This window comes from Oncorhynchus masou, chromosome 5 (assembly GCF_036934945.1).
Source record: "Oncorhynchus masou masou isolate Uvic2021 chromosome 5, UVic_Omas_1.1, whole genome shotgun sequence".
Classification (NCBI taxonomy): domain Eukaryota; kingdom Metazoa; phylum Chordata; class Actinopteri; order Salmoniformes; family Salmonidae; genus Oncorhynchus; species Oncorhynchus masou.
Window position 1 is genome coordinate 13,298,346 of NC_088216.1, and position 19,359 is coordinate 13,317,704.

Consider the following 19,359-nt stretch of genomic DNA (forward strand, 5'->3'; position numbering starts at 1 on the left):
CAGCAACGATTTTAGTATTACGTAATATACATGCGACAGTATGTTTTTTTCCCCTTCTAATTCTAAACATCCGGCGGTTTGCTGTTCGGTTGATATCTAGCCAAGTGATAAACTACAGATTAAGGTATTTTGCTAATGCTTATATGTTTATGATTTTAAGGAAATAATTGTATAGAATGTCTTGCTCTACAGTGCGTTATGTGTTTAGGTGTATTCGGGTTATTGCTAGTTACACTGGATGCATACTGCTGCATAACGCAGTCTAATTTATCACTCAAACACCCCGTTACTGACAACGAATTAGTAGAGAATGTAGTTAACCAGTTTGGACTTGTTTTTAATTTAGTACAGTATAGTTGTGAAAGATTTGTACATGCAGTTCAAATGGTTCTAAGTACCATGGCGCATGCGTGCTAGCTATTAAATTCCAGAGGGGGCTTATGCGACTTAACTAAAGAGAATTGGAGAGAGGGGCCTAGCTGCTCAATTAACCTATGCATCTTTAATGATTTGTTCCTCCTCCTTTCTCTTCCATGTAGGACAGTTGTATGGTGATGGAGGAGGAACAACCTCAAGAGGACTGCGCCCAACCCCAGCCCTCCGCGTCCTGCTCCAAGAAGCCAGACAAGCCCCTCTACCAGCCCAAGAAGAAGCAGGACGGCCCCAAAGATAAAGCTCAAACCCAGGGAGACGGCAAACCAAAGCCCAGGCCTCGCTACACGGACAAGGCCCGAAAGAATGCCAAGAACAAGAAGGACAAAGGAGGGAAGACGGGAGGAGAGGGGAATGGAGTCCTAAACGGTGAGGCCAAACTGGAGGAGACGGTAGAAGAAGGAGGAGGCAACGCGGGGCCACAGAATGACGGACAGGCTGCTACAGCCAACCAGGGAGGAGATGGAGATGTGGGTTCGCGACTGGAGACTGGGAGCAAGAGTTCTCCGTCTGAGAGAGAAGGGGGACCCCGGGAGGGGATAGAGGCAGGCCCTCAGGAAGAGGAGGAGGAGAGCTGGGACGCTCTCTTTGATGACGAAGGAGAGTGTTTGGAACCCCATGTGCTAGAGGAGGTGAGTCTGTCTACCTGTGTCTGTCCCTGTCTGTCAGGAGGTGAGTCTGTCTACCTGTGTCTGTCCCTGTCTGTCAGGAGGTGAGTCTGTCTACCTGTCTGTCCCTGTCTGTCTACCTGTGTCTGTCCCTGTCTGTCAGGAGGTGAGTCTGTCTACCTGTGTCTGTCCCTGTCTGTCAGGTGAGTCTCTGTCCCTGTCCCCCAGATTACTGCTGTAACACTCAGTGTATGTCTGCTACATGTTTGCTACTTATTAGTGGTACTATCACTGCAATGCTGTTATTTACACATCTACTGTTCTGTCAATAGTTGGAAATCGTTAGGAGACTAGTAAGCAAAATTACTCTCTCACCCTCTCTCTCTCTCTCACACCCTCTCTCGCTCACCTCTCTCTCTCTCACCCTCTCTCGCTCATCCTCTGTCTCTCTCACCCTCTCTCGCTCACCCTATCTCTCGTTCACCCTCTCTCTCACCTCTCTGCCCCCCTCTCTCTCAGCTGGCCATAAAGCAGGGCAGGAAGAAGCGGCCGGTGCAGGAGGCCAGGTTTGACTACTACAGCCTGGATCAGGACAGAGAGGGGAATGATGACACTGAGCTCACGGAGGATGAGCTGTCTAACATCATAGAAATCTACGACTTCCCCACAGAGTTTAAGACTGAAGACCTGGTCAAATCCTTCCAGGCCTACCAGTACGTACCAGCCTTTACTGTCTTTTTACGAGTCCTGAGGTTCAGTCACACCCGAGTCCCTATCAATACACAGCGATGCTCCGCCTCGTCGAGGGGCAGCCGATGCTCCGCCTACAGTATGTGGTGAAGCTCCGCCTACAGTATGTGGTGAAGCTCCGCCTACCGTATGTGGTGAAGCTCCGCCTACCGTATGTGGTGAAGCTCCGCCTACCGTATGTGGTGAAGCTCCGCCTACCGTATGTGGTGAAGCTCCGCCTACCGTATGTGGTGAAGCTCCGCCTACCGTATGTGGTGAAGCTCCGCCTACCGTATGTGGTGAAGCTCCGCCTACAGTATGTGGTGAAGCTCCGCCTACAGTATGTGGTGAAGCTCCGCCTACAGTATGTGGTGAAGCTCCGCCTACAGTATGTGGTGAAGCTCCGCCTACAGTATGTGGTGGTGATGAGATGCTGAAGGTGTTTGTGTGTGTGTGTGTGTGTAGGCAGAGAGGCTTTGACATCCAGTTTGTGGACGATACACACGCCCTGGCTCTCTTCAACAGCCCCATAGCAGGTGAGTCACACAGCTTTTATAAAGGAAAGGAAAAGCCATAGACTCTGGTAGCTCTGTCCGACACAATCAGTTATTCACACACCTCATCACAGGTGAGCTTCACCTGACCACAGGTGAGGGATACAGTTGAACATGTTTCATACCTTATCGAAAATACCGCGTGTCTCTCTTCTGTCAAACTTTACTGAAGATGTGTTGGATGATCAAATGAAGTAGTGGTCAACATGTTTTAATAGTATAGCTGACTTAGCTGTCTTCTCAGTCAACATCTGAGGTAAACATTTAGCAACTGAACTGTCTCTGTCTGTGCACGTGGGTTATTGTGTGTGTGTGTGTGTGTGTGTCAGCTCGGGAGGCTCTGAGGACCAAACACCCGCTGTTGAAGGTCAGGTCTCTGGCTAAAGCCTCCGTCACCACCAGGGCCAAGGCTCGCAGCTGCTCAGGTACTGACTGTCCTCTCTTTCATTCATCTGTCCATCCTTTATCCTCCTTTATCCTCCTTAATCTTTGACCTGTTCTGTCTGTCTGTCTGTCTCTCTCATATCTCCTGTATTCTCTCTCTCATATCTCCTGTATTCCCTCTCTCATATCTCCTGTATTCTCTCTCTCATATCTCCTGTATTCTCTCTCTCATATCTCCTGTATTCTCTCTCTCATATCTCCTGTATTCTCTCTCTCATATCTCCTGTATTCTCTCTCTCATATCTCCTGTATTCTCTCTCTCATTTATCTTGTATTCTCTCTCTCATATCTCTTGTATTCTCTCTCATATCTCCTGTATTCTCTCTCTCATTTATCTTGTATTCTCTCTCATATCTCTTGTATTCTCTCTCATATCTCCTGTATTCTCCCTCTCATATCTCCTGTATTCTCCCTCTCATATCTCCTGTATTCTCCCTCTCATATCTCCTGTATTCTCCCTCTCATATCTCCTGTATTCTCTCTCTCATATCTCCTGTATTCTCTCTCTCATTTATCTTGTATTCTCTCTCATATCTCTTGTATTCTCTCTCATATCTCTTGTATTCTCTCTCATATCTCTTGTATTCTCTCTCATATCTCTTGTATTCTCTCTCATATCTCTTGTATTCTCTCTCATATCTCTTGTATTCTCTTTCATATCTCCTGTATTCTCTCTCCTTCACCTAATTTTATTCTCTTAATTTATTCTTCCCTGCTTCTCCTTTTCTTGTCACCTGTTGTATATTCTTTGTCCTTCTTCCTTGCCTTTTTAAAAACTTTATTTTACTTTCTTTGCCCCCCCCCCCCTTCTCTTCCTCTTTCATTCCTTCAACACTGTCCCTCCTCTCCTCCAGACTACCTGCTCCCTACTAAGGAGCGTCCCCAGACCAGTGCAGTGTTGGCCCGCAGGCTGGTGATGGGGGCGCTGGGCGTCAAGAGTCCCCAGAGCAAAGAGCACCGTGAAGCAGAGAGAAAAAAACTGCAAGATGCCAGAGGTACGTGATTTCAAGGGGCAATCTGGAATTCAAGTAATAATAACAACAGAGGTGACCCCGCCACTTGTTTTGGTAAACGGCTGAGGTAATGTGACCGCTATGTACGCAAGGACTGACCATCCATGACATCAGACTGATCGTTTTAACCATATTTTGAAGCTATACGGTGCATTCAGAAAGTATTCAGATCCCTTGACTTTTTCAACATTTTGTTACGTTACAGCCTGATTCTAAAAATATGTATATATAAAAACAAACAAATCATCCATTTGTTTCAATTTGCAAAAATGTCTAAACCTTTTTTTTCACACCATTATGGGGTGTTGTTTTCTAGATCTATGTATTTAAAACTCTTTTAGAATAAGGGGTTTTGATGGGGTACGACCAATGATGGGGATAACCCTGGGTGGCTGACAGGGGGTGCTGTTTTGAAGCCACCACAAAGCTGTCTTGGTACTCCTGCATTGTAAATATATACAGTATATCACAAAAGTGAGTACCCTCCCCTCATATTTTTTGTAAATATTTGAGTATATCTTTTCATGTGACAACACTGAAGAAATTACACTTTGCTACAATGTAAAGTAGTGAGTGTACAGCTTGTATAACAGTGTAAATTTGCTGTCCCCTCAATATAACTCAACACACAGCCTTTAATGTCTAAACAGTGGCAACAAAAGTGAGTGCACCCCTAAGTGAAAATGTCCAAATTGGGCCCAATTTTCCCTCCCCGGTGTCATGTGACTCGTTAGTGTTACAAGGTCTCAGGTGTGAATGGGGAGCAGGTGCGTTTAAATTTGATGTCATCGCTCTCACACTCCCTCATACTGCCTGGTCACTGGAAGTTCAACATGGCACTTCATGGCAAAGAAGTGCTTGGTTGGGTTGTGTATCGGAGGACGCATGACTTTCAACCTTCGTCTCTCCCGAGCCCGTACGGGAGTTGAGCGATGAGACAAGATGGTAGCTACTAAACAATTGGATACCACGAAATTGGGGAGAAAAAGGGGTAAAATTCAACAACAAAAAACCAACAAAAATGTGAGGGGTGTACTCACTTTTGTGATATACTGTATATATATTGGAAGCTATGGAAATGCTGGTGCACAATGAGACCAGGACATCCCTACCGGCCAAACCCTCCCTAACTCCCAATTAGTGTCAACATTTAGTTTTTCACCAGCAGATTCTATTACAGACACCTTAATGCAAACTTTAAATTAGATTATTCGAACAGGAACATAAAAAAAAGAAAAAAAAAAAGTTTTTGTTTAAATGTTTTATTTCTTATCTTACTGTCCCCACTACAACAGCAATATTTAAATGCATGTCATTTTGTCCTTGAAATAAAAAATATTGTAGACTTCCATTCATTCCTATGGAGGACTGAACCCTCTGGGGAGTGCCAACATGGCCGACCGGTGGCTTCAAAGCCAATACGTAGCGTCAGCAATCCAGGGTTTATCTACATCATTAGTATGCCAGTTGAAGTAAGCTGTCGTAGAGTGTTGCTACCACTAGGGGGTGGTGTTCTGTCAGTGATGTCTTTCCAGGACCTTGAACCCGAAGAAGAGTCTCAGCCTCAGTGAGACTGAGGACAATGAGCTCATCTAGTGTTCTATAAACACACACACACTGCACATCCTGGAAATGGCTTCCAGTCATGTTGTTTTAAGTGTAGCCTTGCTTCCAAAGACCAGCTATTGGGGGGAAAGTAGTGTCTTGACGAGATACAAATATAGAACAGATTGTCAGGAAGAACGGACAACTAGATGTTTGCTGGTGGTGACCACTACTTTCACTGAGAGAGAGAGAGAGTGTGTTTGTGTGTGTGTGAGTGAGAGTCCTGAGAGGTTTGGTTTCTGGTTAGACAGCTGACACACACACTCTCTCGTCTCTCTGGCTAAAAGTTTCCTTGATTTGTTCTCCTCACGCCCTGTGTTGCCGGGCAGAACGTCTACTCTATGATTTCCCTGTTTTTATTTCTCCTCCCAGGGGATTTATAAGTGGATATATTCAGCTATAAGGACCGGTCCACTCTGGTGTTATTTCTCCTCCCAGGGGATACATACAGCCAGCAGGACCGGTCCACTCTGGTGTTATTTCCCCTCCCAGAGGATACATACAGCCAGCAGGACCAGTCCACTCTGGTGTTATTTCCCCTCCCAGGGGATACATACAGCCAGCAGGACCAGTCCACTCTGGTGTTATTTCCCCTCCCAGAGGATACATACAGCCAGCAGGACCAGTCCACTCTGGTGTTATTTCCCCTCCCAGAGGATACATACAGCCAGCAGGACCAGTCCACTCTGGTGTTATTTCCCCTCCCAGAGGATACATACAGCCAGCAGGACCAGTCCACTCTGGTGTTATTTCCCCTCCCAGAGGATACATACAGCCAGCAGGACCAGTCCACTCTGGTGTTATTTCCCCTCCCAGAGGATACATACAGCCAGCAGGACCGGTCCACTCTGGTGCAGTTGGCACCTACTACGAAAGGCACTTAAATATTTTGTCTTGCCCATTCATCCTCTGAATGACACACATACACAGTCCATGTCTCAAGGCTTAAAAATCCTTCTTTAACCTGTCTCCTCCCCTTCATCTACACTGGTTGAAGTGGATTTTACAAGCGACATCAATAAGGGAGTATAGCTTTCACCTGGGTGGGAGAGGGAGGGAGGGAGAGAGAGAGGGAGGGAGAGAGGGAGGGAGGGAGGGAGGGAGGTGGATGACTGCTTATGGAACTGACTTTGTTTTCTGGCTGGATAGCTGTTGTGCTCTACTGTTCTCAGGTGAACTTACAGGACGTTATGTGATCATAGACATTATGTGTCTCAGTGTGAAGCTCTGTTTAGATTGTTCTAGACAACTAGCGCTCCCTCCCCGTGGTGCCCAGTGAGCACAAGACATTGAAAAGACGTCTTTTCAACCAGAAAATGCGTATTTTCAACTAGAGAAGATATATTTTCAACCAAAAAATACATATTTTCAACCCCCAAAAGATATTATTATAAGGTGGGATGTGCTTTTATACAGTAACATCCTGTTATCGTATACCCTCTTCTGTGATTCATACAGTAGACTTAATCATATACACATGATTCATACAGTAGACTTAATCATATACCCTCTTCTGTGATTCATACAGTAGACTTAATCCTATACCCTCTTCTGTGATTCATACAGTAGACTTAATCATATACACATGATTCATACAGTAGACTTAATCATATACCCTCTTCTGTGATTCATACAGTAGACTTAATCATATACCCTCTTCTGTGATTCATACAGTAGACTTAATCCTATACCCTCTTCTGTGATTCATACAGTAGACTTAATCATATACCCTCTTCTGTGATTCATACAGTAGACTTAATCATATACACATGATTCATACAGTAGACTTAATCATATACACATGATTCATACAGTAGACTTAATCATATACACTCTTCTGTGATTCATACAGTAGACTTAATCATATACACATGATTCATACAGTAGACTTAATCATATACCCTCTTCTGTGATTCATACAGTAGACTTAATCATATACCCTCTTCTGTGATTCATACAGTAGACTTAATCATATACACATGATTCATACAGTAGACTTAATCATATACACATGATTCATACAGTAGACTTAATCATATACACATGATTCATACAGTAGACTTAATCATATACCCTCTTCTATGATTCATACAGTAGACTTAATCATACACACATGATTCATACAGTAGACTTAATCATATACACATGATTCATACAGTAGACTTAATCATATACGCTCTTCTGTGATTCATACAGTAGACTTAATCATATACCCTCTTCTGTGATTCATACAGTAGACTTAATCATATACCCTCTTCTGTGATTCATACAGTAGACTTAATCATATACCCTCTTCTGTGATTCATACAGTAGACTTAATCATATACGCTCTTCTGTGATTCATACAGTAGACTTAATCATATACCCTCTTCTGTGATTCATACAGTAGACTTAATCATATACCCTCTTCTGTGATTCATACAGTAGACTTAATCATATACCCTCTTCTGTGATTCATACAGTAGACTTAATCATATACACATGATTCATACAGTAGACTTAATCATATACACATGATTCATACAGTAGACTTAATCATATACACATGATTCATACAGTAGACTTAATCATATACACATGATTCATACAGTAGACTTAATCATATACCCTCTTCTGTGATTCATACAGTAGATTTAATCATATACACATGATTCATACAGTAGATTTAATCATATACCCTCTTCTGTGATTCATACAGTAGACTTAATCCTATAAGTCCTATATTGTATGTGTACATCAGTGCGGTTATTAGATTCATTAGGATCCCCGTTAGCCGACACAATGGAGACAACTGGTCTGACTGGGGGTCCGACACATCATGAAGAATACATTACAACGTTACAATTGACATTTTAAAGACATGAACATGTACTGTGTGTGTCTATCGGTTACACGGACACGTCACTACTTACACACCTGTGTTCACACGAGTTATTGTGGAGCTGTTCTCTCTGCTGACTGAAAGCTCCTGGAACATTCCATCCTGTAACTGGCGCCAAATGACACCAGAACCAGGCTGCAGGTAGCCTGGTGGTTAGAGGCGGGTAGCCTGGTGGTTAGAGGCGGGTAGCCTGGTGGCTAGAGGCGGGTAGCCTGGTGGTTAGAGGCGGGTAGCCTGGTGGTTAGAGGCGGGTAGCCTGGTGGTTAGAGGCGGGTAGCCTGGTGGTTAGAGGCGGGTAGCCTGGTGGTTAGAGGCAGGTAGCCTGGTGGTTAGATAGCCTGGTGGTTAGAGGGCGGGTAGCCTGGTGGTTAGATAGCCTGGTGGCTAGACAGCGGGTAGCCTGGTGGTTAGACGGGTAGCCTGGTGGTTAGATCATATAGCCTGGTGGTTAGATTCGGGTAGCCTGGTGGTTAGAGGCGGGTAGCCTGGTGGTTAGAGGCGGGTAGCCTGGTGGTTAGAGGCGGGTAGCCTGGTGGGTGGTTAGAGAGCGGGTAGCCTGGTGGTTAGAGGCGGGTAGCCTGGTGGTTAGACAACGGGTAGCCTGGTGGTTAGAGGGCGGGTAGCCTGGTGGTTAGAGGGCGGGTAGCCTGGTGGTTAGAGGGCGGGTAGCCTGGTGGTTAGAGGGCGGGTAGCCTGGTGGTTAGAGGCGGGTAGCCTGGTGGCTAGAGGCGGGTAGCCTGGTGGTTAGAGGCGGGTAGCCTGGTGGTTAGAGGCGGGTAGCCTGGTGGTTAGAGGCGGGTAGCCTGGTGGTTAGATCCGGGTAGCCTGGTGGTTAGAGGCGGGTAGCCTGGTGGTTAGAGGCGGGTCGCCTGGTGGTTAGAGGGCGGGTAGCCTGGTGGTTAGAGGGCGGGTAGCCTAGTGGTTAGAGGCGGGTAGCCTGGTGGTTAGAGGCGGGTAGCCTGGTGGTTAGAGGCGGGTAGCCTGGTGGTTAGAGGCGGGTAGCCTGGTGGTTAGAGGCGGGTAGCCTGGTGGTTAGAGGCGGGTAGCCTGGTGGTTAGAGGGCGGGTAGCCTGGTGGTTAGAGGGCGGGTAGCCTGGTGGTTAGAGGGCGGGTAGCCTGGTGGTTAGAGGGCGGGTAGCCTGGTGGTTAGAGGGCGGGTAGCCTGGTGGTTAGAGGGCGGGTAGCCTGGTGGTTAGAGGGCGGGTAGCCTGGTGGTTAGAGGCGGGTAGCCTGGTGGTTAGAGGGCGGGTAGCCTGGTGGTTAGAGGGCGGGTAGCCTGGTGGTTAGAGGGCGGGTAGCCTGGTGGTTAGAGGCGGGTAGCCTGGTGGTTAGAGGCGGGTAGCCTGGTGGTTAGAGGCGGGTAGCCTGGTGGTTAGAGGCGGGTAGCCTGGTGGTTAGAGGCGGGTAGCCTAGTAACCGAAAGGTTGCAAGATCGAATCCCCGAGCTGACAGGGTAAAAATCTGTCGACCTGCACCTGAACAAGGCAGTTAACCCACTGTTCCCCGGTAGGCCATCATTGTAAATAAGAATTTGTTCTTAACTGACTTGCCTAGTTAAATAAAGGTTATATAAAAAAACTAGCAAAGGAATAGAACTCCATGAGAGAGAAACATACTTTTTTGAACGCTTGTGAATTTAGATTCTTTTTTTTACCGCGATGAGCCAGTCTGACTGTCTTGAACAACTTCCTGTGTTAAGATTAGTTCTTGTTCAAGAGGTTGACAACAATAGCAAAAACATTAGCAGTACGTTTCTTCATGTCCTTTCAACAGATGTGTTCTGGATAATGATACAGTAAGAGGCCGTACTGAGCCTTTCGGGACTTCTCTACGTGTCTTTCACAAAACCGTGAAGAAATTAACACTAATATATTACATGTTGCTCCTTTAAAGTGGAACGAGTCTTTGTCTTTATGATAGTATTGACAACTAGTAGTAGTATTGATTTACTCTCCTATCAACCTGTCTGTCTGTCTTTCAGAGCAGAAGCGTCTGGCAGCTAAACAGAGAGACGATGCCTGGGAAGGGAAAGCCTGACGGAGAGGAACCACTTCCCCCCGGCTTCTGCCCTCCATCCCATCCTCCCTCCACCGGAGGGACTAGACACACCTCTGTTCCCTCTGCCCTCCATCCCATCCTCCCTCCACCGTAGGGACTAGACACACCTCTGTTCTCCATCCCATCCTCCCTCCACCGTAGGGACTAGACACACCTCTGTCCTCCATCCCATCCTCCCTTCACCGTAGGGACTAGACACACCTCTGCCCTCCATCCCATCCTCCCTCTACCGTAGGGACTAGACACACCTCTGTCCTCCATCCCATCCTCCCTCCACCGTAGGGACTAGACACACCTCTGTCCTCCATCCCATCCTCCCTCCACCGTAGGGACTAGACACACCTCTGTCCTTTATCCCATCCTCCCTCCACCGTAGGGACTAGACACACCTCTGTCCTTTATCCCATCCTCCCTCCACCGTAGGGACTAGACACACCTCTGTCCTTTATCCCATCCTCCCTCCACCGTAGGGACTAGACACACCTCTGTCCTCCATCCCATCCTCCCTCCACCGTAGGGACTAGACACACCTCTGTTCCCTCTGCCCTCCATCCCATCCTCCCTCCACCGTAGGGACTAGACACACCTCCCCCTCCATCCCATCCTCCCTCCACCGTAGGGACTAGACACACCTCTGTTCTCCATCCCATCCTCCCTCCACCGTAGGGACTAGACACACCTCTGCCCTCCATCCCATCCTCCCTCCACCGTAGGGACTAGACACACCTCTGTCCTCCATCCCATCCTCCCTCCACCATAGGGACTAGACACACCTCTGTCCTCCATCCCATCCTCCCTCCACCGTAGGGACTAGACACACCTCTGTCCTCCATCCCATCCTCCCTCCACCGTAGGGACTAGACACACCTCTGTCCTCCATCCCATCCTCCCTCCACCGTAGGGACTAGACACACCTCTGTCCTCCATCCCATCCTCCCTTCACCGTAGGGACTAGACACACCTCTGTTCCCTCTGCCCTCCATCCCATCCTCCCTCCACCGTAGGGACTAGACACACCTCTGTCCTCCATCCCATCCTCCCTCCACCGTAGGGACTAGACACACCTCTGTCCTCCATCCCATCCTCCCTCCACCGTCCCATGCCCTCCCTCCCATCCTCCCTCCACCGTAGGGACTAGACACACCTCTGTCCTCCATCCCATCCTCCCTCTCCCTCCACCGTAGGGACTAGACACACCTCTGTCCTCCATCCCATCCTCCCTCCACCGTAGGGACTAGACACACCTCTGTCCTCCATCCCATCCTCCCTCCACCGTAGGGACTAGACACACCTCTGTCCTCCATCCCATCCTCCCTCCACCGTAGGGACTAGACACACCTCTGTCCATCCCATCCTCCCTCCACCGTAGGGACTAGACACACCTCTGTCCTCCATCCCATCCTCCCTCCACCGTAGGGACTAGACACACCTCTGCCCTCCCTCCCATCCTCCCTTCACCATAGGGACTAGACACACCTCTGTCCTCCATCCCATCCTCCCTCCCCTCCACCGTAGGGACTAGACACACCTCTGTCCTTCATCCCATCCTCCCTCCACCGTAGGGACTAGACACACCTCTGTCCTCCATCCCATCCTCCCTCCACCGTAGGGACTAGACACACCTCTGTCCTCCATCCCATCCTCCCTTCACCGTTCACACCTCTGTCCTCCATCCCATCCTCCCTCCACCGTAGGGACTAGACACACCTCTGTCCTTCATCCCATCCTCCCTCCACCGTGCCACACCTCCATCCCCATCCCATCCTCCCTTCACCGTAGGGACTAGACACACCTCTGCCCTCCATCCCATCCTCCCTCCACCGTAGGGACTAGACACACCTCTGTCCTCCATCCCATCCTCCCTCCACCGTAGGGACTAGACACACCTCGGTCCTCCATCCCATCCTCCCTCCACCGTTCACACCTCTGCCCTCCATCCCATCCTCCCTCCACCGTAGGGACTAGACACACCTCTGTTCCCTCCTCCCTTCACCATAGGGACTAGACACGCCATCCCATCCTCCCTCCACCGTAGGGACTAGACACACCTCTGTTCCCTCTGCCCTCCATCCCATCCTCCCTCCACCGTAGGGACTAGACACACCTCTGCCCTCCATCCCATCCTCCCTTCACCGTAGGGACTAGACACACCTCTGTTCCCTCTGCCCTCCATCCCATCCTCCCTCCACCGTAGGGACTAGACACACCTCTGTTCCCTCTGCCCTCCATCCCATCCTCCCTCCACCGTAGGGACTAGACACACCTCTGTTCCCTCTGCCCTCCATCCCATCCTCCCTACACCGTTAGGGACTAGACACACCTCTGTTCCCTCTGCCCTCCATCCCATCCTCCCTCCACCGTAGGGACTAGACACACCTCTGCCCTCCATCCCATCCTCCCTTCACCATAGGGACTAGACACACCTCTGCCCTCCATCCCATCCTCCCTCCACCGTAGGGACTAGACACACCTCTGCCCTCCATCCCATCCTCCCTCCACCGTAGGGACTAGACACACCTCTGTTCCCTCTGCCCTCCATCCCATCCTCCCTCCACCGTAGGGACTAGACACATCTCTGTCCCCCTCCCACCTACACAGGGCAGCTGTACTGAAGCTACACTGGACTGAACAGAAATTAACTCAGCCAAAGCCCAGAGTTTGTTGGCAGAAGTTTTTCTCTTGAAACCTGGTCAGCTTTAGATTAATCATCACTACTAACATTGATAACAGGGTCATATGGAGGTTAGGGGTCATATGGAGGTTAGGGGTCATATGGAGGGGTCATGGCGGTTAGGGGTCATATGGGAGGCTCCCATGCAGGGTAGCCAGGGTTATTATGGATGAGCGTATAGTACAGGGATGCGCTGCAGGGTTTTGCACCCACCCTGCACTAAAAACACCTGCTGTGCTGATTCACCTAATTCATGAAGAATAGTTTTATTTTTTTGTTTTTTTAGTGGTGGGCTGGAACAAAACCCTGCACACATACAGCACACTGATGGCCCTGTGTAAGATGTGATGTTGTCAACAACCACCAGTGGATGCGAGACAGAACAGTGTGACAGTTAAACAGTCAGGTGGTGTTCCCTCCAGGGTCGGGGTCAGTTCCATTTAGATTCCAGTCAGTTCAGAATCTGACTCACGTTCCAAATCCACATTATCCTCATTGAAAAGCATTGAGGAGAATTGGAATGCTGCTATACTTCCTGAATTGACAGGAAGTCAAATTAAACTGACCCCGATACCCTCATATTCTGTTTTTATTTACTTTTTATATTGTTTTATTACCAGCTGATGGGGAGGAGCTAATTATGACCTAATTTATGTCACATGTATTAATCTTATAAAAAATAATCTCAGTCAGGAATTGTATCTTGAATCATCCTCCCCCCAGTTTCTGCTCATGCTAAAGCACACTGTTTTTAGTTTTGGGATAGTGTGTCAAGCGTCTTGAGTATGAGAGCTGATCCAGGATCAGGTCCCAACCTGTCCACAAAATCTTATTAATTGTGTTCTAAAAGGCGAAACTGATCCGAGATCAGCAGTTCTACCCTGAGATGAATGAGACATTGAGGCCCAGCTATCTTAACGGCTTAATAATGAGGACCGACACACCAAATAACATTATGATGAAGTCTCAGTTGCTCCCTAATGTTTGTAAAAATGTTTTTGTAAAAACAATGTATTTTCTTTTCCTATTGTATTGTTCAGTGAACAGGGTTTGTCACTGTTTTCCTCTTATTGGTCGTTTAATAAATCATTTTTAAACTCTTTGTCTGCTTCTCTTTGTCCTGCCTCTCTCTCTCTTTGTCCTACCTCTCTCTCTCTCTTTGTCCTGCCTCCTCTCTCTCTTTGTCCTGCCTCCCTCTCTCTCTTTGTCCTGCCTCCCTCTCTCTCTTTGTCCTGCCTCCCTCTCTCTCTTTGTCCTGCCTCCCTCTCTCTCTTTGTCCTGCCTCCCTCTCTCTCTTTGTCCTGCCTCCCTCTCTCTCTTTGTCCTGCCTCCTCTCTCTCTTTGTCCTGTCCTGCTCTCTCTCTTTGTCCTGCCTCTCTCTCTCTCTTTGTCCTGCCTCTCTCTCTCTTTGTCCTGCCTCTCTCTCTCTCTTTGTCCTGCCTCTCTCTCTCTCTTTTGTCCTGCCTCTCTCTCTCTTTGTCCTGCCTCTCTCTCTCTCTCTTTGTCCTGCCTCTCTTCCTGCCTCTCTCTCTTCTCTCTCTTTCTCTTTGTCCTGCCTCCCTCTCTTTGTCCTGCCTCTCTCTCTCTCTCTCTTTGTCCTGCCTCCCTCTCTCTCTCTCTCTTTGTCCTGCCTCCCTCTCTCTCTCTCTTTGTCCTGCCCCTCTCTCTCTCTCTTTGTCCTGCCCCTCTCTCTCTCTTGTCCTGCCCCTCTCTCTCTCTTGTTTGTCCTGCCTCTCTCTCTCTCTTTGTCCTGCCCCTCTCTCTCTCTTTGTCCTGCCCCTCTCTCTCTCTCTTTGTCCTGCCTCTCTCTCTCTCTTTGTCCTGCCTCTCTCTCTCTCTCTTTGTCCTGCCTCTCTCTCTCTCTCTTTGTCCTGCCTCTCTCTTTGTCCTGCCTCTCTCTCTCTTTCTCTCTTTGTCCTGCCTCTCTCTCTTTGTAAGCCAGAAACACTCTCTCTTTGTCCTGCCTCTCTCCCTCTCTCTCTCTCTCTTTGTCCTGCCTCCCTCTCTCTCTCTCTCTCTCTGTCCTGTCTCTCTCTCTTTGTCCTGCCACTCAATTCAATTTCAGCTTAAGGGCTTTATTGTCATGGGAAACATATGTTAACATTGCCAAAGCAAGTGAAGTAGATAATAGACAAAAGTGAAATAAACAGTAAACATTACGCTCACAGAAGTTCCAAAATAACAAAGACATTTCAAATGTCATATGTGCAAATGGTTAAAGTACTAAAGGGAAAATAAATAAACATAAATATGGGTTATATTTACAAGGGTGTTTGTTCTTCACTGGTCGCCCTTTTCTTGTGGCAACAGGTCACAAATCTTGCTACTGTGGAATTTCACCCAGTAGATATGGGAGATTATCAAAATTGGGTTTGTTTTCAAGTTCTTTGTGGATCTGTGTAATCTGAGGGAAATATATGTATCTAATATGGTCATACATTTGGCCTTATTCCTCTCTCTCCTTGCTGTCTCTCGCTCCTTGCTGCCTCTCTCTCCTTGCTGTCTCTCTCTCCTTGCTGTCTCTCTCTCTCTCCTTGCTGCCTCTCTCTCTCCTTGCTGTCTCTCTCTCTCTCCTTGCTGTCTCTCTCTCTCTCCTTGCTGCCTCTCTCTCCTTGCTGCCTCTCTCTCTCTCCTTGCTGTCTCTCTCTCCTTGCTGTCTCTCTCTCTCCTTGCTGCCTCTCTCTCTCCTTGCTGCCTCTCTCTCTCCTTGCTGCCTCTCTCTCTCCTTGCTGCCTCTCTCTCCTTGCTGCCTCTCTCTCCTTGCTGCCTCTCTCTCCTTGCTGCCTTTCTCTCTCTCTCCTTGCTGCCTTTCTCTCTCTCTCCTTGCTGCCTTTCTCTCTCTCTCCTTGCTGCCTTTTTCTCTCTCGCTCTCTCTCCTTGCTGCTTCTCTCTTGCTCCTTGCTGCCTCTCTCTCTCTCCTTGCTGCCTCTCTCTCTCCTTGCTGCCTCTCTCTCTCCTTGCTGCCTTTTTCTCTCTCGCTCTCTCTCCTTGCTGCTTCTCTCTCCCTCCTTGCTGCCTCTCTCTCTCCTTGCTGCTTCTCTCTCCCTCCTTGCTGCCTCTCTCTCTCCTTGCTGCTTCTCTCTTGCTCCTTGCTGCCTCTCTCTCTCTCTCTCTCCTTGCTGCCTCTCTCTCTCTCCTTGCTGCTCTCTCTCTCCTGTCTCTTGCTGCCTTTTTCTCTCTCGCTCTCTCTCCTTGCTGCTTCTCTCTTGCTCCTTGCTGCTTCTCTCTCCCTCCTTGCTGCCTCTCTCTCTCCTTGCTGCTTCTCTCTCTCTTCTTGCTGCCTCTCTCTCTCCTTGCTGCTTCTCTCTTGCTCCTTGCTGCTTCTCTCTTGCTCCTTGCTGCCTCTCTCTCTCCTTGCTGCCTCTCTCTCTCCTTGCTGCCTGTCTGTTTGTGCATATTTTGTTTGAGTTGGGAGCAATTCCATTCCAACTCCTGTCATTGGTTGAACATTGCCTTTAAAAGGTGCATAGACGGGAAGCGCGATGCGATTGAATCGCGGCCCGTCCCGACCCCCGACAGTGAGGGCAGAGTCGGGCTGTAAGCCAGAAACACTATGGAAACTGAACAAGAGAATAAACATAGAACTGAAAGAAACAGCCACCATGACACACACCCGCCACCCACCCACCCAACCCCAGCCAGCCACACACCCAACCCCAGCCTTGCCACCCACCCAACCCACCAACCCAGCCACCCAGCCCTGCCACCAACCCACCCAGCCACCCACCCAACCCTGCCACCCACCATCACCCCAACCCACCCACCCAGCCACCCACCCAACCCTGCCACCCACCAACCCCACCCAGCCAGCCACCCACCCAACCCCAGCCAGCCACACACCCACCCAGCCTTGCCACCCACCCAACCCAGCCACCCAGCCCTGCCACCAACCCAGCCACCCACCCAACCCTGCCACCCACCATCACCCCAACCCTGCCACCCACCATCACCCCCAGCCAGCCAGCCACCCACCCAACCCACCCAGCCACCCAGCTCTGCCACCAACCCACCCAGCCACCCACCATCACCCCAACCCACCCAGCCACCCAGCCCTGCCACCGACCCAACCCACCCAGCCCTGCCACCCACCCACCCACCCAGCCCTGCCATAGCGTGATGTGAGATCTGTGGTCAGACCATGATAATATCAGAGCTTCAGGCTTTATGAGGTAACGTGCCGCGGGGCTACAAGCTTGGCGATCGCACACTAACCACAATGTGCCAGTCTAACAGGCACTCCAGCCGGGCTGCTTAGGACTTGTCCCGTTCCACACTTTCATCTTCAGTCTTGAGAACCACAGACACATACGTGGTGGAGGTCTTTATAGGGAGAGATGCCAGCTGTCATGCCAACCCAATGCCCACGTGTCATGGCATGGAGGTTGGTAGGTTGGAACACACAGTAGTTACCAAGCAACTGTTTAACCGCAGTGTCAACCGTGTGTTTAAGACTGGAGGAAGGAAGAGGACTGCGTCCCGAATTGCACTCTATTCCCTGTGGTGTGCACTACCTTTAACCAGTGCCCATGTAGTGTAGTGCACTATATAGGGAATAGGGTGTGATTTTGCCCGTGACCAGGGAGTCATGACGTTTCTAGTGAGAGATCCCTAATACTACTAAGATGAGGATTTGTGTATCCCATGGGGATCCTAATCAATCAACCTTGAAGAGAGAAGGAGAGGGGGGAGGAGGAGGTGATGGTGGGGGGAGAGGAAGACTTGGAGGAGAGGGAATAGGAGGAGGGAAAGAGAAAGCAATAGGAAGGAGAGGAAGTTGAAACGGACTCAAGTTGCTCTGCCAGTCTATATCTTCTGTGATGCTTCTCCAATGAATGTAATGACCAGGGTAGTATTCATTAGTGCATAACGTTTCGCAACGGAAATCAACGATGTAGATTCCTCATTGGACAAGTTCAGTTTGCGCCTCGCTGTTTCGGTCTGTTTTCTTCCGTTTTGGCGCTGAATGAACATGCAGCAGATCTGGGGCTGGTTGAATATACGGTCGGCCTGATGTGTATTCTAAGCCTCTGGCGGTTGTTTATTTGAATATGACCTAAATACGCCTATTCTGACTACAGCACTACAGCTATAGTTAGACACGGACTAAGACTTAAACACACTCATCTCAGCACGCCGCAGCTAACATAAGCAGCATGTTGAGTGCATGCCCTAATTGGTTGGGTAAAAGAGGACAGGTCCCTGTGTGTGTGTGTGTGTGTGTGTGTGTGTGTGTGTGTGTGTGTGTGTGTGTGTGTGTGTGTGTGTGTGTGTGTGTGTGTGTGTGTGTGTGTGTGTGTGTGTGTGTGTGTGTGTGTGTGTGTGTGTGTGTGTGTGTGTGTGTGTGTGTGTGAGGTTGGAAACGTCAGTAAATCCTCTATGTTCCCTAGGTCAGGATGGAGGTCTTGGCTCTATATCCACACTGCTCTTTTTGAATGAATGAATGAAAAAGGTTTCTCATGGATGATGAGGAGTTTAAATGTACATTCTATAGCTAATGATAGTATTAATCATCAAATGCTATACACTCAAATGACCAGGTAGCAAAAGAGCCATATCCTTTGGAAATCTGATGTTTATTGTTCTCTACCATTGCCAAGTATCAGGTGCAGTACTTATTAGGTACAACCATAGTGCATCCCAAATGTCACCCTGTTCCCAAAACATAGAGCACTACTTTTAACCAGAGCTCTACTGGTCACAATATATCTACCTGTATGATGAGGTTCACTGGTGTTAAAACAGACTGATGACAGCAACTATAGGATTTATCCTAATAAAACATAAACAATACAAAACTAGGGTTGCACATTTCTTTTTAAATTCTGGTAACTTTTCCCAAATTCCCAGTTGTAAGATTCCTATATTTCCCAGATGTCCTGCTTATTACTTCCTGATTCCAGGAATCTTCCAACCGGGGTTGCTGGAAAACCTGGGACTCATGGGAAAGTTACCAGAATTTTGCAACTTAGTGAAAAACACAACTACAAAAAGGGACAAAACGTTTTAAGTCAAAAGTACATCATGTTAAAGTATAAATTACAAACCTACAGGACGATATTCTAGAAGGTCATATAAAACTACATTTGCAATACATTACAATATTTATTTTTTTAAAGGCTAAACGTTAGCACCATGAAAAATACTTGTCAATGTAATTTCCATATAACAAAAAACACACCACTTTTTTTTTCAGCGAATACTGCATTTGTATTGCATAAATACTGCATTTGTAAAGTAGATATATGAAAGCACATGAAGTCCAGTTTTTAAAGGACGTAGGGGGATCTGATTTGATGATGGATGGACAACAGGCAAGAGGACGAGAGACATCTACCAAGGCCCGGTTTCCCAAAAACATCTCAAG

General features: G+C 48.3%; 2 protein-coding genes across 4 annotated transcripts; both read left to right on the top strand.

Annotated features, from left to right (window-relative positions):
• Positions 1–23: 23 nt before the first annotated feature.
• Positions 24–10,903, top strand: r3hcc1l (R3H domain and coiled-coil containing 1-like). Of its 3 annotated transcripts, none has more exons than XM_064960827.1 (7): positions 24–124; positions 540–1,064; positions 1,560–1,753; positions 2,235–2,305; positions 2,653–2,748; positions 3,622–3,762; positions 10,248–10,903. In XM_064960827.1, the coding sequence occupies exons 2-7, from the start codon at positions 549–551 to the stop codon at positions 10,301–10,303; spliced, it is 1,074 nt and encodes a 357-aa protein (XP_064816899.1). In that variant the 5' UTR covers positions 24–124; positions 540–548; the 3' UTR covers positions 10,304–10,903. The 3 variants fall into 3 exon arrangements, with proteins under 3 accessions (XP_064816899.1, XP_064816908.1, XP_064816904.1); XM_064960836.1 differs by having other exon boundaries at positions 10,253–10,903; XM_064960832.1 differs by having other exon boundaries at positions 41–124; positions 536–1,064.
• A 5,574-nt stretch (positions 10,904–16,477) lies between these two features.
• LOC135528241 (splicing factor 3A subunit 2-like) lies at positions 16,478–17,107 on the top strand. The gene has a single exon (XM_064957190.1). The coding sequence runs from the start codon at positions 16,478–16,480 to the stop codon at positions 17,105–17,107; it is 630 nt and encodes a 209-aa protein (XP_064813262.1).
• Positions 17,108–19,359: the final 2,252 nt, after the last annotated feature.